At 36.4% G+C, this 19,011-nt stretch overlaps 1 protein-coding gene across 7 annotated transcripts in view; it reads right to left on the bottom strand.

Moving 5' to 3' along the window:
• The window catches only part of ANKS1B (ankyrin repeat and sterile alpha motif domain containing 1B), a 439,567-nt gene that overhangs the window by 325,088 nt on the left and 95,468 nt on the right, over positions 1–19,011 (bottom strand). For all 7 annotated transcript variants that reach the window (XM_038180703.2, XM_038180699.2, XM_038180684.2 and 4 more), the window contains one exon: positions 7,185–7,325. In XM_038180703.2, coding sequence (XP_038036631.1) covers positions 7,185–7,325 — 141 coding nt within the window. The remainder of the gene's footprint in view (positions 1–7,184; positions 7,326–19,011) is intronic.

Below are 19,011 nucleotides of genomic sequence, written 5' to 3'. Positions count from 1 at the left end.
GAGAAGCCTGGGACAAAGTTGCTAGAGTTCTTACTTCTAGCAATTTAGGGGTTGTATAAGCAGAGTATGTAGATCATTTACTTAAAAGTAAATGTGGAGGTTTCTCAGAAATTCATTGGTACTAAAAAGGTGAAAATCTGACCTTAAGCTAGCAATTCAGTCCTTCTTTAAACTTTCCTCATCTGTATGGTTTTGTAAATAGCCATCCTTCTGGTAACTGGTGGCATAATTTATGTTTAAGGCTCTTAAATCAAAGCTCTTTTTTTTTTCCATAGCAACAGCACTACTCTCTTTACTGATATTACTTTTATGTTGTAATAGACACATGTGGTGTTCCTGGCTGGCTGTCATGTCAAACATAGGGAATAACTGTCAGGATTTTTAAGTTATACATACGACATTTAATTCAAGACAAGTGCAGTGAAGCTGATCCAGCAGCTTCCTAAATGGGACATAGCTAAACCTACTTTATCCCACAATTATTTTATACCACAATTAGGAAAAAAATGCTGACATGGCTGTCAAGATTAAGGTGTGCAGACCACTTGCTTTAAACTGATAATATTGGTGTGATCACACAGGACTCTGCACCACACATCTCTGTGACATGCCAGACAGCCCTGTATTTATCTCTGTACATCAAGCCCTAACAAGTTCTGTTGCTTAGCAGAGAAATAAGCAGAGCATGCTATCCATAAAAAGAGAAAATGGAATGGAAACTACAGAATTTAATACATTTGGAGTCTGATGTTTTATTCCAAAGAAAATGTGGGTACATATGTATGTGGATACTGATAAAATTTGTAAAACAAATATATTAGGAACTGAATAGTAAACTAACCTACACCACATAATGGAAGATTAAGACCAAGAAATAATTCTATTACTGGAAAAAAAAAAAAAAAAAAGAATGCTCTACATATACTTAATATATTTCTTACCACTCCCTTTACCTTGCACCCTTTAACCAAATAATAAATTGATTAAATGTCCTTGCCAAACTGTTCAAATTACTTCCTGCTACTTTCCCAAAACCTATGTTCCAGTGAGAGGAGCTATCCTTTGATCAATATTTTAAGTTGACTTAAATAAGAAGACTTTAAGGGAAAAACAGCTAAGCTATTGCAGTACATTTACCTCCATATCTGAGCAGTTTAATGGCTATTTCACATATAAATATAATGAGATTGCAGAAGGTAAGGTACTGCCTTCACCACAAGGTAAGAATGAGAGACAGTACACTAATATTTAGCATTTTTCGTAGCCCAGTACCCACTGTTACCAGTGTTGTCCCTGTACTTTGGTACCACATAATAACACCATTACAAAGACACCGAAACACAGTTTTTCACAAATCCTATCTGCTCTTTCAGCACACAGCATTGGGAGTATTCGAGAAATGATCCTGTGGTGGAGTACTCTGTCTATATAAATAAATGCGAAGACATGTATCTATAAAAACAGATGAAATACGTTTACACACTTACATAGAGAACCTATATATGAAGTGCATGGAAAGCAATCTAGTACATCAATAAGAGTATCTTCTTGGTCTTACACATCTTTTCTGCTATAACAGGCCAAATAACAACTACATTTCAGCTTCTAGTTTATGTATTTTATCAATTTCATTAATATCTGTCACAGATCTAAGTGCACCAATTGGCCTTACTGTCCCTGAACAGCCTCATCTGGGGCCCTCACCTGAGCCCATGGGCCCAGGAGCCCCATTTCAGCTCAGCCATTGGCCCCCTCAGTTCCTGTCTCAGAAAAGCTGCAGAAGTGCCAGTCTTTTGCCACAGCTGTGCCATGTCTGTGTATGCCTAACAACAACATTGATCTGGACTGTGCCTTGCAGACTGACTTCACAGCTAGACTTCAGACCTGCCTCATCACCGTGATCTGGCCCTGGTTCCTGATTAACCTCATGAGACCTCATCCTGACCCCAACATACAGACTGACCTTCTGGCTTCTCAGACCTGCCTTGGCACTGTAAACTTGTTGGATGTTCTTGCCTTAGGGCCACCCCTAGGTGCCCCCTCAGCTTGCCCCGTTCCCTCAGTGGGTTAAGGTAGCCCTGCCTGCCTGGCAAGGATGAGCCCTGCTGCCTGAGGGCAGATCCCATGGCTCCTTGGCACTTGGAAGCCCAGGGAGGCGCCAGACCTCGGTGCACCACAACAACATCTCCATACTGAATAAAAGTGTATTCCAATCATATGAAACTGTAGTTTTCATGTCGTTTTGACTTGTGTGCACTGAATGTTTCTCTCTTAAGGGGTAGAATTTGGTATAGCTCATCTATGCATGTTCAACAAAATACAGTCTTTGCTTGGGCTAAGACTGAGCTTAGGCCCATCTCTTTTACCTCAGCATGCCTCCGAGTTCTTTTATGGTGTTTTTCTGAATGTTAGTTTACAATAAAATAAGATAGACCAAAATGCCACTGAACACTTGTGAACTATATAGATAGAAATACAGTATCTAAATAGAAGCACACTGCCTTCCCTAGGATTTTGTGATCCTTCCTGCCCTGAGAAAAGGCCTCACACACCTAGTGGATGAGGTTATTACCAGAATACAGTGGAAACAGCTAGCTATATATGGGTAGTTTGTTTAATTTTTATTTTTAAACGAGGCTGTTAGGATTGTGTATCTTGCAAAAGGTACTAAAGGAATTAGAGCACTCACAGTAGATATGATCAAGTTCCATCTTTTTCTGTTTTAGAGATTCACATCCACAGCCCTTATCTATTATTACAGGCTGTTCTGATATAGGGATATTTTCAAGCCTTCTACTGTGCTGAAAAATGTTTTATATGACTTGAAATTCAACCAGATGAGAAAATAGCATCCACAAAATGACCATAACTCTGTAGTCTTCTGCTTATTTATGTAAACTCCACAAAAACTTTCATATACATTGAAAAGGAGCAGATTAGGATGAGAAACACTGAAATTCAGGATGGGAAAAATAAGGTGAAGATTGTATTTCAGAGGAGTCAGTCTCCCACTCCAACCAGGTTAAAAACATGACCTGTGGCAGGTTAGCTCAGAAACTAAAAGGTCTGACTGTTACCAAGGATGTAGCTGTGTTTCCACAGTTATATTGTAGCTGTCACTATAATTAATTGACAAGCTGCAGACAATGTGGTGGTACAGTCTTACAATATATGACTAGCAGTCTCAGAAGGTTAGTAGTCTAGGTCAGTTACTGTGCTGAAGTGTAGGCTCCTGTTTCACTACTATCATTACCTGTTCTGTGATCATTCCTTCAAGAAGAGCATAAATACATGTAAAGCTGTAGAATCAACCTAGATATCTGCTGAACTCTGTCCCAACAGCTTGTGTTTCTTCAGAGATCCTCATAACTAACTACCCACATATATATTAGACTGATTGTACTATTTCTACCTCTAAACTTTCCTATTATATATTTAGCTCAATTACCACTCTCTTCATGAAAGCTTCCTCATTTAGATGGTCAATAACAATGTCAAAATATTGCTTCCAGCTTGTATATGATTATCAGGCACTGCTCAAAACTATTTTTAAGGATCATATCTCAGTTTTCTTTCCAGTACTCACCTAGAGCATAGTGAGATCTCTCCAGTTAAATGTATAAACCTACAAGGTATAAACCTGGTCACATAGCCCCTACTTCTGTTTCTAGTCTGAGAGAAAAATATATATAAGGAAAAAAATATATAGGAAATATATTCTTTTATATATTCCAGCTCTTGGATGGGAGGAAATATTCATTAGTTTCATATTTTTACATTGGTTAAGACATACAAACATAAAAAGCTTTAAAGATCTTGGTAGTTACTGCAGGAAGACGTTACAAGAACTGGAGATCCATGGGAGAGGTGTTAATACTATCAAACCACTTATAAAAGTTTAGTTTCAGTTTAACAGCTGTGTCACTGCAAAGTAAACTGCTTCCAACAAAGCCCAGAATGCTAGAATTTTAGAGTGGAGGTTTACATGTTTTAACATTGTCAAAGTTGTTTTCATTCTATTTGCTTATCTTTAAGATTATTTGAAATTTCAGAATCTGTAGAAGATAGTTACTCAATTATGTAGGTTGAACAAGAGATTTTCTTTTGTACTGACTGACAGTTAGAGAATATATAATCTGGAATTTCCTAAGAAAGGTTCTTTCAGATATAAAATACCGATTTGTGGAAGTCAATATTTTCACAAAAATGCACGTAACAATTTTACCAAGGATAGAATTTCTGTTCAAAAAGAAAGATTAATTTCAGGAAAAAAAAAAAAAAAAGAAGAAGAAGAAGAAGAAAAAACAAACAAACAAGCAAACAGCAGCCACACAGAAACATAAACCATAAACTACAAGTGAAATTCAAAGCCTGCTAAAATAAGAGGCATTTAAATTTCAGTCTCCCAAAATCCTGCTGGGTATCCTTGCTGTCTGGCTTTTGATTATTTTGGGGGTGGATGAAGCTGTTTGTCAACTCCATTCTGATGTAGAATTGAGGAATTTCTAAAACACTGAAATTTTTACAAGATGTAAAGATTTTCCACCATTCTCTTCCAGAACTTTACCAATTGTGAGACTGCAAAAGAGAGGCGCTTATGCCACTTCTGAGAACACCTGTATTACTGTTATGTTAAGTTTTAAAACAATTCACACAGAACTTCCTCTAATAGCCCTTTTTAAAATGACACTTCTCAGCACTGTACAGACAGAAATTACATACTGTATGTCATATCTCCAGCCAAGTCTTTTTTCATAACTACCATAAAGAAATCAAGGAGATATTTGATCTCAAATGTCAAGGAGATAACTGTTCTTCTATTTGGCATACTGAATACTGTTAACTCATAAAGTCATAGATGTATACTGTCATAATCTCACCTAAAATTCACATTCATTTTACCATTTTACAAACCAAGGATCAATTGCATGTTTGGTCTCCTTCAATGTGCAAATACAGTATAATTACATAATTGTAATATCTATTTTTACCTGGAAGAGAACTGGAAAAATGAACTTGTAGAGTAATTCACGGTTTTGACTATTTAGTGCTCCTAAGTATGGATTTGAAGACACACAGCCAATTATGTTTTTTAAATTGTTTCTTCATGATAAAATCTGCATTTTTTTTGACATGGTAGTGTCCTGACCTGAGTATCAAAAATACATTTTTGTACTTTTACCTAAAACATAATGTTGTAGAATTTAACCATCATATTATTTTCAGGCTAATTCAACATATTGGACCTATTATAAACACTGAAATAAAAAAGTTTGTGTTCTTGATCCCTTTGAACATGATACTCTTTGCTGCATTCTGAATTAAATGCGGAAGATCCCACTGAATAGTCTAGAAAACTGCACACAGTGTTGTTAACACCTTTTCAACTGAATTCACTGGCTTGTAATTTTGAGGCTTCTCACTAGTTATCTTCTTTCTTTTCTTGCATAAGAAAGAAAATCAAATAATAAAAAATAATAATAATAATTCCATCTTCAATTCTTATGGAGAGAAATGAGTTATAAACAAAGTAAGTCATTTGATGAAAGAACAGAGATTAAATATAGTCTTTTTTGTATCCATAATTAAAAATGTTGTTAGTTCTCAGAGCAAGAAAGTTATTGTGAAGTTGAATTTAAAAGTTAAATAAAAAGAATCAAACTAATTCAGCAGTGACTATCTTATAATATACATCCTTCTTGAAATTAATCTCTCTTTATGAAAAGGAAAGAGCCAACCAAGCTAACTTTATTCTATTTTTCAAATGCATTTCTCAGTTCTACAGCACTCTTTAAATATATTAAATATATATATATATAAAAGAAGCTAAGAAAACAAAATGTTCTTTAAAATCAGGAAATCACTCCAAAATGGCACATATGTTCATCATAGAAAGTTTAACAGTAATTATAACATATCTAATACATACTCAGAGAAGAAAAGTTTAATTTAAGAAATATTTTTGAAACAAATTCTTCAAAATAAGGAATTAGTAATCACTGGCCTTCTATTGTTAATCAGGATAACTCCAATAGCTCTGTACCTTGCCAAATGTCTAAGATGACAGATAGTTTGAAGTAGAAAACAGCTACTGAAAACGGAAAGGAGTACAAAAACTGCTTATAAAAAGATAGGGCAGTGCTCATTGTTATTCAAGTACATTAGTTGTCATATCCTGTTTCCATTGACTGCAGTGGAAGCTTTAGCATTGACTTCAAACAGGTGCAAGTCTCACGAGACTAAGGGGAATAAAACGTACAGTCATGGTATGAAAGCAACAGTGTATAAAGTGTGGTGAGACAGGATATGTAATTCCAATCTGGTACACAAGAATCTGACAAAGTTCTTTAAATGTAGTGCCAAGTAAGGATGCAACTGAAAAAACAGACATTTCTAAACAGAAGTTTGGCAGGCCTCCATTCAATGCTACAAGAAAAGCTCAAGAAAGATGTAACAGAAATTAGAGAGCTAAACTATAGCAGAGGGAGAGAACAAGGGAGACCCAGAAGCAGCCATAAGCATCATCCTGTTCTGTAGCAGTATAATACTGGTTTTTTAGGACACAGCTGCTGGCATGCATTGGTGGATACTGCAAACTGGTCTACTCTGAGCTGTTGAGACTTAGACCCAAGTATATTGCCCATTTTTATTTATTCTCCTCTGTAATATCATGAGCATTCAAAAATGTTAGAAGACCTTTTTTTTTTTTTTTTTTTAACTTACATAATCTTCAAAGAGAAGACTTAGGCTATATTCTTACATCAGTAGAGCTATGCATGATGATCTTAATTAATTCTATAAAGAAAGTAGCTGAGATATCATTATATTAATTAGAAACTGGTCAAAAATAGAGTGTTTATCCCAAAGGAAACTGTGGACTGCAAAATGTCTTTCCCAATTGAATCATAAGAGAAAGCTATACAACATAAAAACTGTCTAAAATGAGAGTAATAAACATCAAACTGTATCAATATTAAACTCAGCTGTATAAGTGTTACAACAGGAAAATTGAAACTCAACATTTCATTTTGAAACTGGATTTTAAAGTTAAAATGAGGACTGAAGGCAACAATTTTGAAGTGAACAAACCAAATCTATAAATGACTGTAAGAGATAAGGCACAGAAGAGATTAAGCAGTTATTCTATAGTTATTAAGCTTTAGGATGAAAAGGTAAACATATACCTGTGCAAGCATCGGAAATCCAAGGTTTCTGCATCCATTACAAGGTGTCAGTGCTTCCCATATACCCGAAGGACCACAAGTGTTTTCACCTACATCATCTTCTTCTTCCTCTCTTGTTGATAAGCATGTTGAAGCAGGCCTCTGTGCATAAAGAAAAAGTACTTTCAAATTAAACATACTGATACATTGCAAAGAACCATTTTACTTAATGAAATGAGCTTAAAAGATTCCCATTTATAAATGTCAAAAGATAACCTCCTATTTTAATACATAGCAATTACTCAATCATTATTCTGTTGTATGAAAATCACACTTTCTCAAGAAGGTGTGTGTTGAGCTACCTGCAATTATACTTTAAATATGAGTGAATATACAAATATACATTAAAAATGTGTGTTTATTTTCTTCATTATCAGATAATTGGCAATTTCTACTTCATTTTAAATTAAAATTAAGTAGAGGACAGCCTGGAGAGAATAAAAATTAAAAACAAAAAACAAACAAACAAAAAAAAACAACTATCTGCTGGAAGGAAATAATAGCTGAGAGGATCTTGAGGATCTTGCTTCAACAGTCATCTGTTGTGTTCAGAAGACAAAAACATTGCCTGGATAAGTCCAAGTTTTTTTTAGGGGAAAAAAAAAAAAATCAGTCAAAGTAATGAGGTTTTTTTTGTTTGTTTTTTGTTTTTTTTCTTCTGACATTTACCCATAGCAGACACATTAGCTTATTATGTTGGCAAAAATATATATTTTTTTAAATGTATTTTTTCACTGACTAGAAGGGCTGAAAGGTACTGGAAAATGCTATTAAGTTGTGAGTACTAAGGTCTCCATATTGGCCTCAGTTAGAAAGGAATAATGCTAGCTTTTGCTTAAACTGGTATTCTATCTTTCTAATGACAGCCAGAAGCAGAAAAAGTGGACACTTCCCATTTATTTATGTTATTTTGCTACACAGGATAGTTCACTCCAACTAAATGAATCGCAATAGCAACTGCTGTTGATTTCAGGAGAAAAAGGAGGAGTGTTAAATCAGTTACAAATGATTTTTTAAATCTCATGTTAAAAAGTCATGACAATAAAAAATTTCAAGTTTTACTAACAACTGAATTTTACATGTATGCCACAGATAATTATTTTGTCTATATATAAATTGGAATTTGCAATAGCTGTTCCAGTCTGCTTGACATTTGTTTGTGCAGCCTACCTGATATTCAGATGCCAAGTTCTATCTCTAAGAATGTGTGCTTATCTTAAACAAGCTTTCAGAAGTGGCTGAAACAACATTATGTCTGACCAACATAATGCTGTTTGAGACAATGGCTGACCACATCTATTAATGTGGTGGTAACATAGGCTCTAAAGCATTGTTATGAGGCCCATATGTAAATAAATAAATAAATTAAAAAAAAAAAACAAAAAACACTTAACTGCAGATTATTTTAGCCAATAGAATATAGAAATATGTGGAGTATGCTGCAAGAAAGGGCATGTAGAGGTGAAGGAAATGTAGGGGGGAAAGAAAGAGCAGAAACAACAGCAGTTCTGAAGATGAATACAAGCTGATGGATATGAGTAAGCAAAGCAAAGGCACTGCAAAAGCAAATACTATCAAACTGTATAACCTCTGAGGGCCGTTTAACCTTTGACTCCTGTGCTAACATCTTATACACATATGTGGTCGGTATTCCATTACCTTAAGCAGAATAAATATTTCTAAATTCTATGCCAGCTCACTCACCATGGATGAGAAACACGACACATCCATCTCCACTAGTCTGATTCCCCTCACTTAGGAAATGGTTGTTCCCTTGCTGCAGACTTCTTGAATCTAGCCATATCTTCTAAAGTTAGGTGGATTTATTTACTTCTTATTTTAAAAGTCAATTTTTAAACCATTCTTAGCATGATATTTTATGAGGTTATTTTGACAGTCAAGTGGTACCACAGAATGTGTTGCCGTAGCAACCAGTATTCTTACAGGGACTATTAAAAGGATTGGGTTAACTCTGCACAGTGTCGGTTGTGAAGGACTATTACTGCTCTGCATTTGCATAGACAAAGGAAGCAGACTATGAGTCTTTCCCATCTATTTATGATGCCATCTTCCATGGTGTTTGCCCTATGTTTGTATTTTAGATCTCAGAATTGCTGGATCACAGAATAAAGTGCTTCTTGCCCCCTGGAGCAAAAAGCAAAGAACTGCAGCAGTGCTAGGTACAGGAAAGCCTGTAACACATATCTTAAAAGCCTATATAAGTGGATAAAGACAATGGACACAGAAAAATATTATACTCAATTCACTTTCCAAAGGCAAAAAATAGGCACAAAATCAGAGATATTTCTTAACACCATCAAAGGAGGATGAATAATGAAATTCAATACATTTGAATCATTCAAGGGAGAACATATGAGTTTTTAGCTATTACAGAAACAGAGTAGAAAATCATTATAGCAAAAATATTATTGAGCAACAAAAAGTAAACAAGCAGAATGAGTGACAGTTGTAATATTTACATTGGTGCCATGTATATAGATAAAGAATGGAGATCACAAAAATTGAAATTAATGCTGTCAATATGGATAAGAAATATTATGTAGTCAAATCTCCTGGGCATCAAAAATAATAATAAAAGCAGAAGATGTCAAAATTCCTTAGAGATGTTTGGAATACATTGACTAGTACTCTGATGCCATGAGACAATCCAGTTTATGACGTGATACCAGCTAATTTAAAGAGAACTGAAGAGTAGGGATGGCTCTTTGTATACTGAATGACTGCTTTCTGTCTTCTTCCTCCCCCAGATTTCTGCTACAGGTAAACCACTAAAAAGAAAAGATTAGGACAAATCCTAAGGCCCAAGAAACAGTTACCACTATCAGCTTTCTCACTCATCCCTGCTGCTAGAAGCTCCATGCTTCCCAAACAACAGGCAAAAAGGGCTTGGTTGGAGTTGCTGCAAGAAAGGACAGCTGCATTTGCAAAGAAGGGAAGGAGTTAGTGGCTGCATGAGAGAAAGGGGAGTCAGAAGTCCCCCAAATGCGATAGACTGGGTTTGCATACACTAGGCAGACAGAGACACCTGGGAGAGGCATATGAGATACAGAAAGATCTATAATCCATCCACAGACCTCACACAAGCCCATAAAACCCCCAATCCAGACCACCCAGTTTTCTCCTATCCTCTCCCAGCCTTCATTCCTTTCTCAGTACTCCCTCGTTTTTCTGTTATGTTGTAAATTTAATTTTGCCTCCTCAGAGATCCTTTGGACATGAAAATCTAATTTTGTGTGTGCTGCTGGGAAGCCTTGAAATAGCCCTGTGGGGAGAGGTTTAGTGAAATTGAGGTTATTTATGCCCACTTCTCAGAAGAAAGAAAAAAAAAAAAAAAGAAAGAAAGAAATAGAGAGAAAGAGATTTCTGTCACCTGAAGAAAAACAGACATAATTACAAACCTTTTATAATACCTGTTCTGACTTGGAAAAGAAACAGAAAATGTAGTTAGAAAATGCCACTTAGATCATAGGTGCTCAGTTAACTGAATTTGACATTATGAAATGGTGAAGTCAACATAACCTGTAATACCAAGCTTCCAAAAAGCCAGCTCTGCAAACTACAAGATGCATGAATATAAGTATCACATATCCTCAAAGAGAACAGATAGAAAATCTTAAAAGATAGTAGATATCATATGTAAAAAGGAGTAATTGATAGAGAACCACAAGATTGATACAGAATAAAACATTTAATAAAAGACTATCACAATATTTGTATTAGAACTCTGAAATAAGTATTAACATTGCTTAAAGCAGTAGGAGACTACTGTTAATAAAATAAACAGAATAATAAAGTAAGTTAATTTTCTGTGTATATAAAAGAGAAAGTATAAGAATACAGCAGTAAGAGAGTAGTAAGATCTACAATTAGAGGCAAGTTTTCCACAGACTTCACTGGGTCTGACACATCACCTCTAATTCTTGTATCTGATTTAGGTAATGTCTTTGAAAATTTAGGCATGGAAGTCTTCCTCTTGATGTCTCCATCTACATAAATGGCAGAATTTTCCCAGTAGGAAACTTTACACTGAAGGATATTTTATTCTGTAAAACAGCTATTTGTTCTTCCAGTAGGTTTGTGTACATCAGCTTGACTATCACAATAACCTGACACCTCCCTCCTGATCTAAGAGAACAAGCTAATATTTAGCAACAGACAGGATAGTGAGTACAGATGGAAAATAATAATAATAATAAAATATATAAATAAAAACAGATTTAAAAAATTCCATCCTTAAAAGTGAACACAAAAAGAAAAAGCGAGCACCTTAAGTCTTAACTATTACTTAAAACTACCATGTTCACAGCTTAAAAAGCTTTATGCCATGTATAAAATATACATAAAGTTTTGGCCTTTTTACAGATGACAATTGCCTGAGTACTATATGACCTTATTAACTAGACAAGTCTTTTCTATGAATACAGTTAAATCTAATGAAACCTTTCATCTTCCTTTTCTTCCCTGTTTTTTTTTTTTGTTTTGCTTTGTTTTAAGATTTTTAGTTTTTTAGTTTTTAATGAAAACTGGACTGCTTTCTACCTTAAAATTTGTACCAGTCAGTGGTAGGCAAATGTGATTAAATCCCCTGGTTTCAGAATAGAGAGGAGACTTTCCTGTGGTGTCTAAAACCAAACATCAAAAGCTTTCTTTACCTGTTGTATCTGTTTCAGCATAACTATCATCTGGCTGTTGTGGTACTGCAAATACCCTTCCTGCCAGTACCCACCAGAACTGCACAGCATCAGCAAAACAGTTAGGGATATAAAATAACAGGACATACCATTTGGTATTGCACCATAGACAGTAATGTTATCATTTTGTTTATTTTGCAGCATATTGCATAGTAAGAAAAATACCCTCTTTGAAATGGAGCAAAAAGGACAAAATCAACTCTTCTTCTGGAAGGCAATCCCCTTTCAGCTTTATAGAAGGCAGAAAGCAACCAGACAGTTGGTAATCTGAATGCTACCACTCAGTCTGGAACAATTATTACAACGGCAGTTTTCTTTGTAAGAAGTGACTTGACAGCATAGGACCATGCAAATATTTCCTATGATCCTAACCATTGTGAGACAGAGGCATGCTTCTGCCTCTCCTTCATCTGGCCCAAAGGTTATGTAGTAATGTTGTGAAATGAAAATGAAAATACTGCAGTTTGTTTTCTAATGAGCTAAATTTGTTATACTGAGTGAGGAACTCATAAAGAGGGAACCTGTCCATTATAAATTGGGTTGAGGAGGGTGCTCTGTTGCTACTGCTCCCATGGCCAGAAGGCTCCCCATGCTCACTTGCTGAAGCCCAGTCCATGACCAGGGAATAGCTTGCTGGTTGTGGAAGGGAAAACAGAAGCATTTGGGAATGAAATATAACACCGCCAATAACTATTTTTTCCACAGCAGGATCCCTGCATTAACCAAATGTACCCTTCTGGGATTCAGTAAGGCTCCAGCAGAGGGAAGCTTCATTTACAAGTCACACTATGTCTTGCAGACAAAAGAATGGTGAAATGTTTTGGTAGCCTGGGCACACCTTTCTCACATTCCCCAAGGTACCCTGCTTGGTGTTTTTCTATTTGTTATCCTCATTATCTTGTCTTCCACCTTGCACTGTAAATCTGCAGCCATTTTTTCACAAATATATTTCTATTTTATGTTTCTTTCATCTTAGCCTTGCTATGAGTGTGGTTAGAGTTTGATTTCACTTCCTGTATTTAGCAAGGGAATGCCAGGAGAAGGATGGTCTTGTACTTAAGGCAGCTGAATGCTGGAGAACTGTACTGTATCTGCCTCTTCCACCATCCCAGTGAAATGCTGAGCATGTCCCAGGTTTCTCAAACTTCAAAGACAGTTGCTAAGTTTGTGGTCTTCATTTCCTGGCTGTATCAAAATCACAGAGGAAAGTTTGCAGAGATGCTGAGCTACATCAGGAATCAGCATGAGATATTCTTTGACCCTATCCAGTGTTATATGAGACTAAGTGCTCTGAAAGAAAAAGCTTTAGCAGTCCTTGGGAGAATCTTGACCACTGCAACACTGCACATCAGCCAAGCAGTACATGACTACCTTTTCTGCTTGCAGTTCTGTAAAGCTAAACTTTGTCTGAAGAAGTCAACTGCCTTGAACAATCATGTCTGAACCTGGAAAGAAATTACTGTAACTGGAAGTCACCAGAAGGTCAGTTGATTCAGTCATTTACTATACATAACAATAGTAAAATATATTAACTTTGGACAAACATGATTAATCCACATATTTGCTGAAAAGTACATAAATGTTACTGTTATGCAGTTACTGCTGCTCAGTAAGAAAGTGCTATTGATACCTATCATGATGAGCATCCAAGAAATTAATCATTCAAGGGAAGCGTTCCTTCCCCTCTATTCAGCATAGTTTATAGACTAATAAAAAGGTCAATCTTGGCTAATTGATTTTTCACTAGAGGTGAAAGCTTCTGAAGTGTATGTTGTAATATACATATAGGTTGCAATATACGTATAGATGAAGAATCATATGAAGATTGCCACATTCGGTTCAAAGTAGATTAAGATTTTCAAATGGCAGAAAATTCAAGAATTCAGTAAACTGACAAAATGCAGAGAATGGAACACCAAATGTTTTTAGAAGTTATATTTTAGCTATAGTAAGCAGGTATGATTTAAGAATAATGCAGTATATAGAGCCTATAGAATCTTTTTTTTTTTTTGTGTGTGTGTGTCTTTGGAAGCATATACTACATTTGTTTTTCAGTGGAAAATTAACTGCAAAAGGATTAGCTACTTGAAGCTGCAATATGCATGTTCCTGATTCATAAATGAATTTAAAACATCATTCTTTTAAACTAGTTTGAACTGCTTAAAAGCTAAATCTTTCATTTGAGCTACTTGCTTAATCTATGGATTAAACTAATCTATATATTGTTTAATCTATGGATTAAACTAGTTGTCTTTAACACATGAACATACAGGCGCTTTCACATCTTATCTACTCCATCCTAATCCTCTATCTCCTCCACCCTGTCCTGTGGGATAGGACTGAATTGCTTTCCAAACTAATTTCTTCCTCCCAACATTAGGTAAAACAAACTGAAACTGTCTTTTAAGCACTTACCTGACTTTGAGCATGTACCTAATACTTATAAATAATACTATCGGCACAGTTAATACCAAGTATCAATACCAAGTATTTGGTATTGATTGCTATTGATACTTGGTATTGATACTTGGCATTAACTGAGAATAACTGATTTGATATTACCTAATATCAAAGCACTTCAAGAGCTTTGCTTGGCCACGGAAAAAAGAACTTATCACTTTGAAGGATAAAGCCCCAAGGGGAATTCAATCCATCAAACCATATAGTCTGCAATGACACTTTATGCAACAGAAATGCATTTCTAGGGATGCCTTCCCATCCCACAGGCATAGGAGGTTTGACCAAAGTTGGTATGTAGAAAGGGCATACACAAATGTAGTCTATGCAAAAATGCATGAATTTGGCAACTTTTTTTGAGTCTTAAGCATTAAGCACATGAATAGTTCCAATTAAGTTAATGGGATTTCTCACGTTAATGACAGGCTTATGTGTCTCCCTGAATCAAGGACTGTGTTTATATGCACATGACTCATTCCAAAATGTGACTCACTGTGAAAAATTCATGTATCAGTTGAGAAAAACTGGTAATGAAAGGTACAGGAGCCTACAGAAAAGCAAAATTGAGCATTAATATTTTCAGAAATATTAAATAGAAATAAAAGCTTAAGCATATTTACTTTTCATAAAGAATAAAAATGTAGTCCAAAGCAAAGATCAGCATTTTTTGCTTTAAATGTCACAAAAAGTAAAGAAAATACTGCTTGGAGAACAACTACAGAGGCATCTCTGTATTCAACATCCCTATGCTATCTGAATGTTATCATATAACATTTGAAAAACTCAGTGCAATGTAATTGCAAAGCAAATCAGCTGTAAACCATGTATTTTTCTTTTTTTAAAGTTGTGAAAGAGAGGGTGGGTAAGTGGGTGGCAGAATGATGAAACTTATAGAAAATACATTATTTGTCATGAAATAGAGCAGAAGGAACAGAAATTAAAGTAGGGGAAAAATCAGGTGGTAACTGAGTAGGCAGAAGTCACCACTTTATTACTCCTCCAGTGCACAGTTTTTTATTTAGCATACATATTCTCAGTAAAAGTGTGTTACTGAAAATGCAGTTATTATTCCATTAAGATGCTGTTGGTTTAATGAAGGACGTAAGAGAAAATCATACCTGAGCAGACAAAGCTGTTCTAAAGAGGAATTATAGACAGCACTGAGTTAGTCATCTATCGGAAGATGAATGCTGGTTAAGAGCAGCTAATCAAAAAGACCTTAGGGAACATTTGTACTAGATTGATTATCTTTAGATCCATTAGTAACAAATTGCCAGCAGTTTCTCATATTGTACCTAAATGCTAAATACAATATAAAAACAATACAGTAGAATAACTAACAATCACCCAGATGACGCCACTTGACAGTCAAGTCAGTTGGCTACAGAAGTTGAAGGCCTAACTGGAAAAGATCAGTCAAACAGTAATCCACCTTTTAATCAGTAAAATGTACAAGGGCTCAGACTCTCCTACAGGTGAAGAAAAGGATTACACATATATACTCACACATCATAAGAGATGCTGAATAGCATATCAACTATCTCTTGTCAGTGACAATGTTGACCAGCACTGTCAACAATTCTCTGTGCAGCCTGACTTACACAGAGTCCAGCCAAATCCTGTCTCCCATTCCTACTCTTTCTTTATTCAAAAGATATGTGGAAGCAGAATTCAAAATCATCTTCACTAAGAAGGCAAAGGTGGATTGCAAGAAAATCTACCAGCATGAAGCTCACATACTGCAAGCTGCTGCTTCTTCCTGTCTTGTAAAATTAAAATAGTCATTTCATTGCAGTTATCTCACTAATGAGGACTACCAGAACATTTAGGACATTCATTGCTCTTCCCATGCTGTCTATTCTATACTATTGTTTTTAGCTGTGGTATATTCAACATAGAATGGACAGACCTACTCCTATACAAGTACACCCTTACTTTGTTTTCCAGACATACTCCTCGGCAATTTAAGAGCTAATACTTAAATTCTTTCTTCAGCCGGTGATCATACAATGTCTTAAAAGTACCATAAAGAAAAAGTAATCAAGCCAGTGTGACATGCCTTCACCTACAACTCCTATGCAATACTACTTCTTATGAAGTACCTATGACTAAATCAGTAATATGGTAAAATTATTGAGATTCCTTCAAGGAAACACCATTCTGGACAGAGAAAATGGCATATTCCAAAACCTGTAAGGAATCAACTACTAATAATTAAAAGAAAGTTCGGTATGGGGATTAAACATTATTACATTTTAATATGATTTGTGTCTCAGATTGGTTGGCAGTGCTGAAGGTGCTTCTTTGCAGGCTTTAATAGTTCATATTCCAAAGATATTGGGCAAAGTACCAATATCAACAGAAATAATAACAGTAGTATTAATAGAAACTGCTCAATCTCAACTACTAAAGCAAATAAAAATGAAGAGCCTCTTCCGAGATTTTCCCTCATGGCACTAAACTGAGGCTTATAATAAGTTTAGGAAGGACAGATGAAAAGAAAACAGATTATCAAAAATGCCATAAATCATTCAACTCTTACATTCTTCTGGAAAAGCAGAGAAAGCAATGTGAAAACAGATGTGTGTATGGCCAAATAACCCTAATTTCTGCTTCTAATCTCAGTGCAAAAAGTTATACCACTGAACTCAGACTAGGGTTTTGGTATATAGGAAAGTTAAAGATAGACTAAGGAGTGCATTAATAGCACACTGTTGATCTGCACTAATTCCATGGGAAAACATTTCTAATGCATTGTAAAAACCATGCAGTTGCCCCTCAACACTGAATAACTCCTGATCACATACTTTATGGAAATGTAAGAATCTGGTCCAATATACTTTTCTGACATTCTTTTTCTATTTGCTAAGCTTATTCACAGGGACTGAAAAAATCTGTCAACAGAATGTAATGAAACTCTATGTCATGAGTGGTCAGCTACTTCAAGATTTAAGGACAAACATACTTAACCTCTTCTTATGTGTCAAGGAGAAAATGAATGTGGTTTTTTTGCCAGCTGGATGAAAAGAAAGAGAAAGAGAGAAAGAGAGAGAGAAAGAGAGAAGGAGAGAGAGAGAGAGGGAGAGAAAGAGAGAGAAAGAGGAAAAGGGGGAAAGAGAGAGAGAAAGAGAGAGAGAAAGAGAGAGAGAGAGGGAGAAAGAGAGAGAGGAGAGAGAGAAAGGATCACAGAATTTCTAGGTTGGAAGAGACCTCAAGATCATCGAGTCCAACCACTAACCTAACACTAACAGTTCTCCACCAAACTATATCCCTAAGCTCTACATCTAAATGTCTTTTAAAGACCTCCAGGGCTGGTGACTCCACCACTTCCCTGGACAGTCTGTTCCAATGCCTAACAACCCTTTTGGTAAGTAAGTTCTTCCTAACATCCAACCTAAACCTCTCCTGGCACAACTTTAGCCCGTTCCCCCTCGTCCTGTCACCAGGCACGTGGGAGAACAGACCAACCCCCACCTCGCAACAGCCTCCTTTAAGTTACCTATAGAGAGCAATAAGGTCACCCCTGAGCCTCCTTTTCTCCAGGCTGAACAAGCCCAGCTCCCTCAGCCGCTCCTCGTAGGACTTGTTCTCCAGACCCCTCACCAGCTTCGTCGCCCTTCTCTGGACTCGCTCAAGCACCTCCATGTCCTTCTTGTAGCAAGGGGCCCAAAACTGAACACAGTACTCGAGGTGCAGCCTCACCAGAGCTGAGTACAGGGGGACAATCACTTCCCTAGCCCTGCTGGCCACGCTGCTTCTTACACAAGCCAGGATGCTGTTGGCCTTCTTGGCCACCTGAGCACACTGCTGGCTCATATTCAGCTGACTATCAACCAATACTCCTAGGTCCTTCTCCGCCTGGCAGCTTTCCAACCATTCCTCTCCCAGCCTGTAGCTCTGCTTGGGGTTATTGCGCCCCAGGTGCAGGACCTGGCACTTGGCCTTGTTGAACTTCATGCAGTCGACCTCAGCCCATTGGTGCAGCCTATCCAGATCCTCCTGCAGAGCCTTCCTACCCTTGAGCAGAGAAAGAAAGAAAGAAAGAAAGAAAGAAAGAAAGAAAGAAAGAAAGAAAGAAAGAAAGAAAGAAAGAAAGAAAGAAAGAAAGGAAGGAAGGAAGGAAGGAAGGAAGGAAGGAAGGAAGGAAGGAAGGAAGGAAGGAAGGAAGGAAGGAAGGAAGGAAGGAAGGAAGGAAGGAAGGAAGGAAGGAAGGAAGGAAGGAAGGAAGGAAGGAAGGAAGGAAGGAAGGAAGGAAGGAAGGAAGGAAGGAAGGAAGGAAGGAAGGAAGGAAGGAAGGAAGGAAAAGAAAGAAAGAAAATTCCCATTTGTACAAATGTTCTAATTTCACCTTTTAAATAATTTTTAAATAAAATATTCTTTTTGTATTATCTTATCATGGGATTTTGCCCTCTGAATTATGGCAAAATATTGATCATTCATATTACTTGTATCCTGTTCTCTCTTATAAAGAAGAAGGGAACAAGGGAAAATGGGACTGCTACTGCTAAGAAAGAACCTGCTTATTCAGCTTCAAAACAGTCATAGAATATGATCCACTGAAACCATACATTGGCATTTATCTCCATCCCTTAATGGATCCTGTAGGGACCCACGTAGCT

Source organism: Anas platyrhynchos, chromosome 1, assembly GCF_047663525.1.
Source record: "Anas platyrhynchos isolate ZD024472 breed Pekin duck chromosome 1, IASCAAS_PekinDuck_T2T, whole genome shotgun sequence".
NCBI classification, from domain to species: Eukaryota; Metazoa; Chordata; class Aves; order Anseriformes; family Anatidae; genus Anas; species Anas platyrhynchos.
Note: the sequence above shows the minus strand (reverse complement) of the source record. Positions and strands in the feature narration are given on the sequence as shown.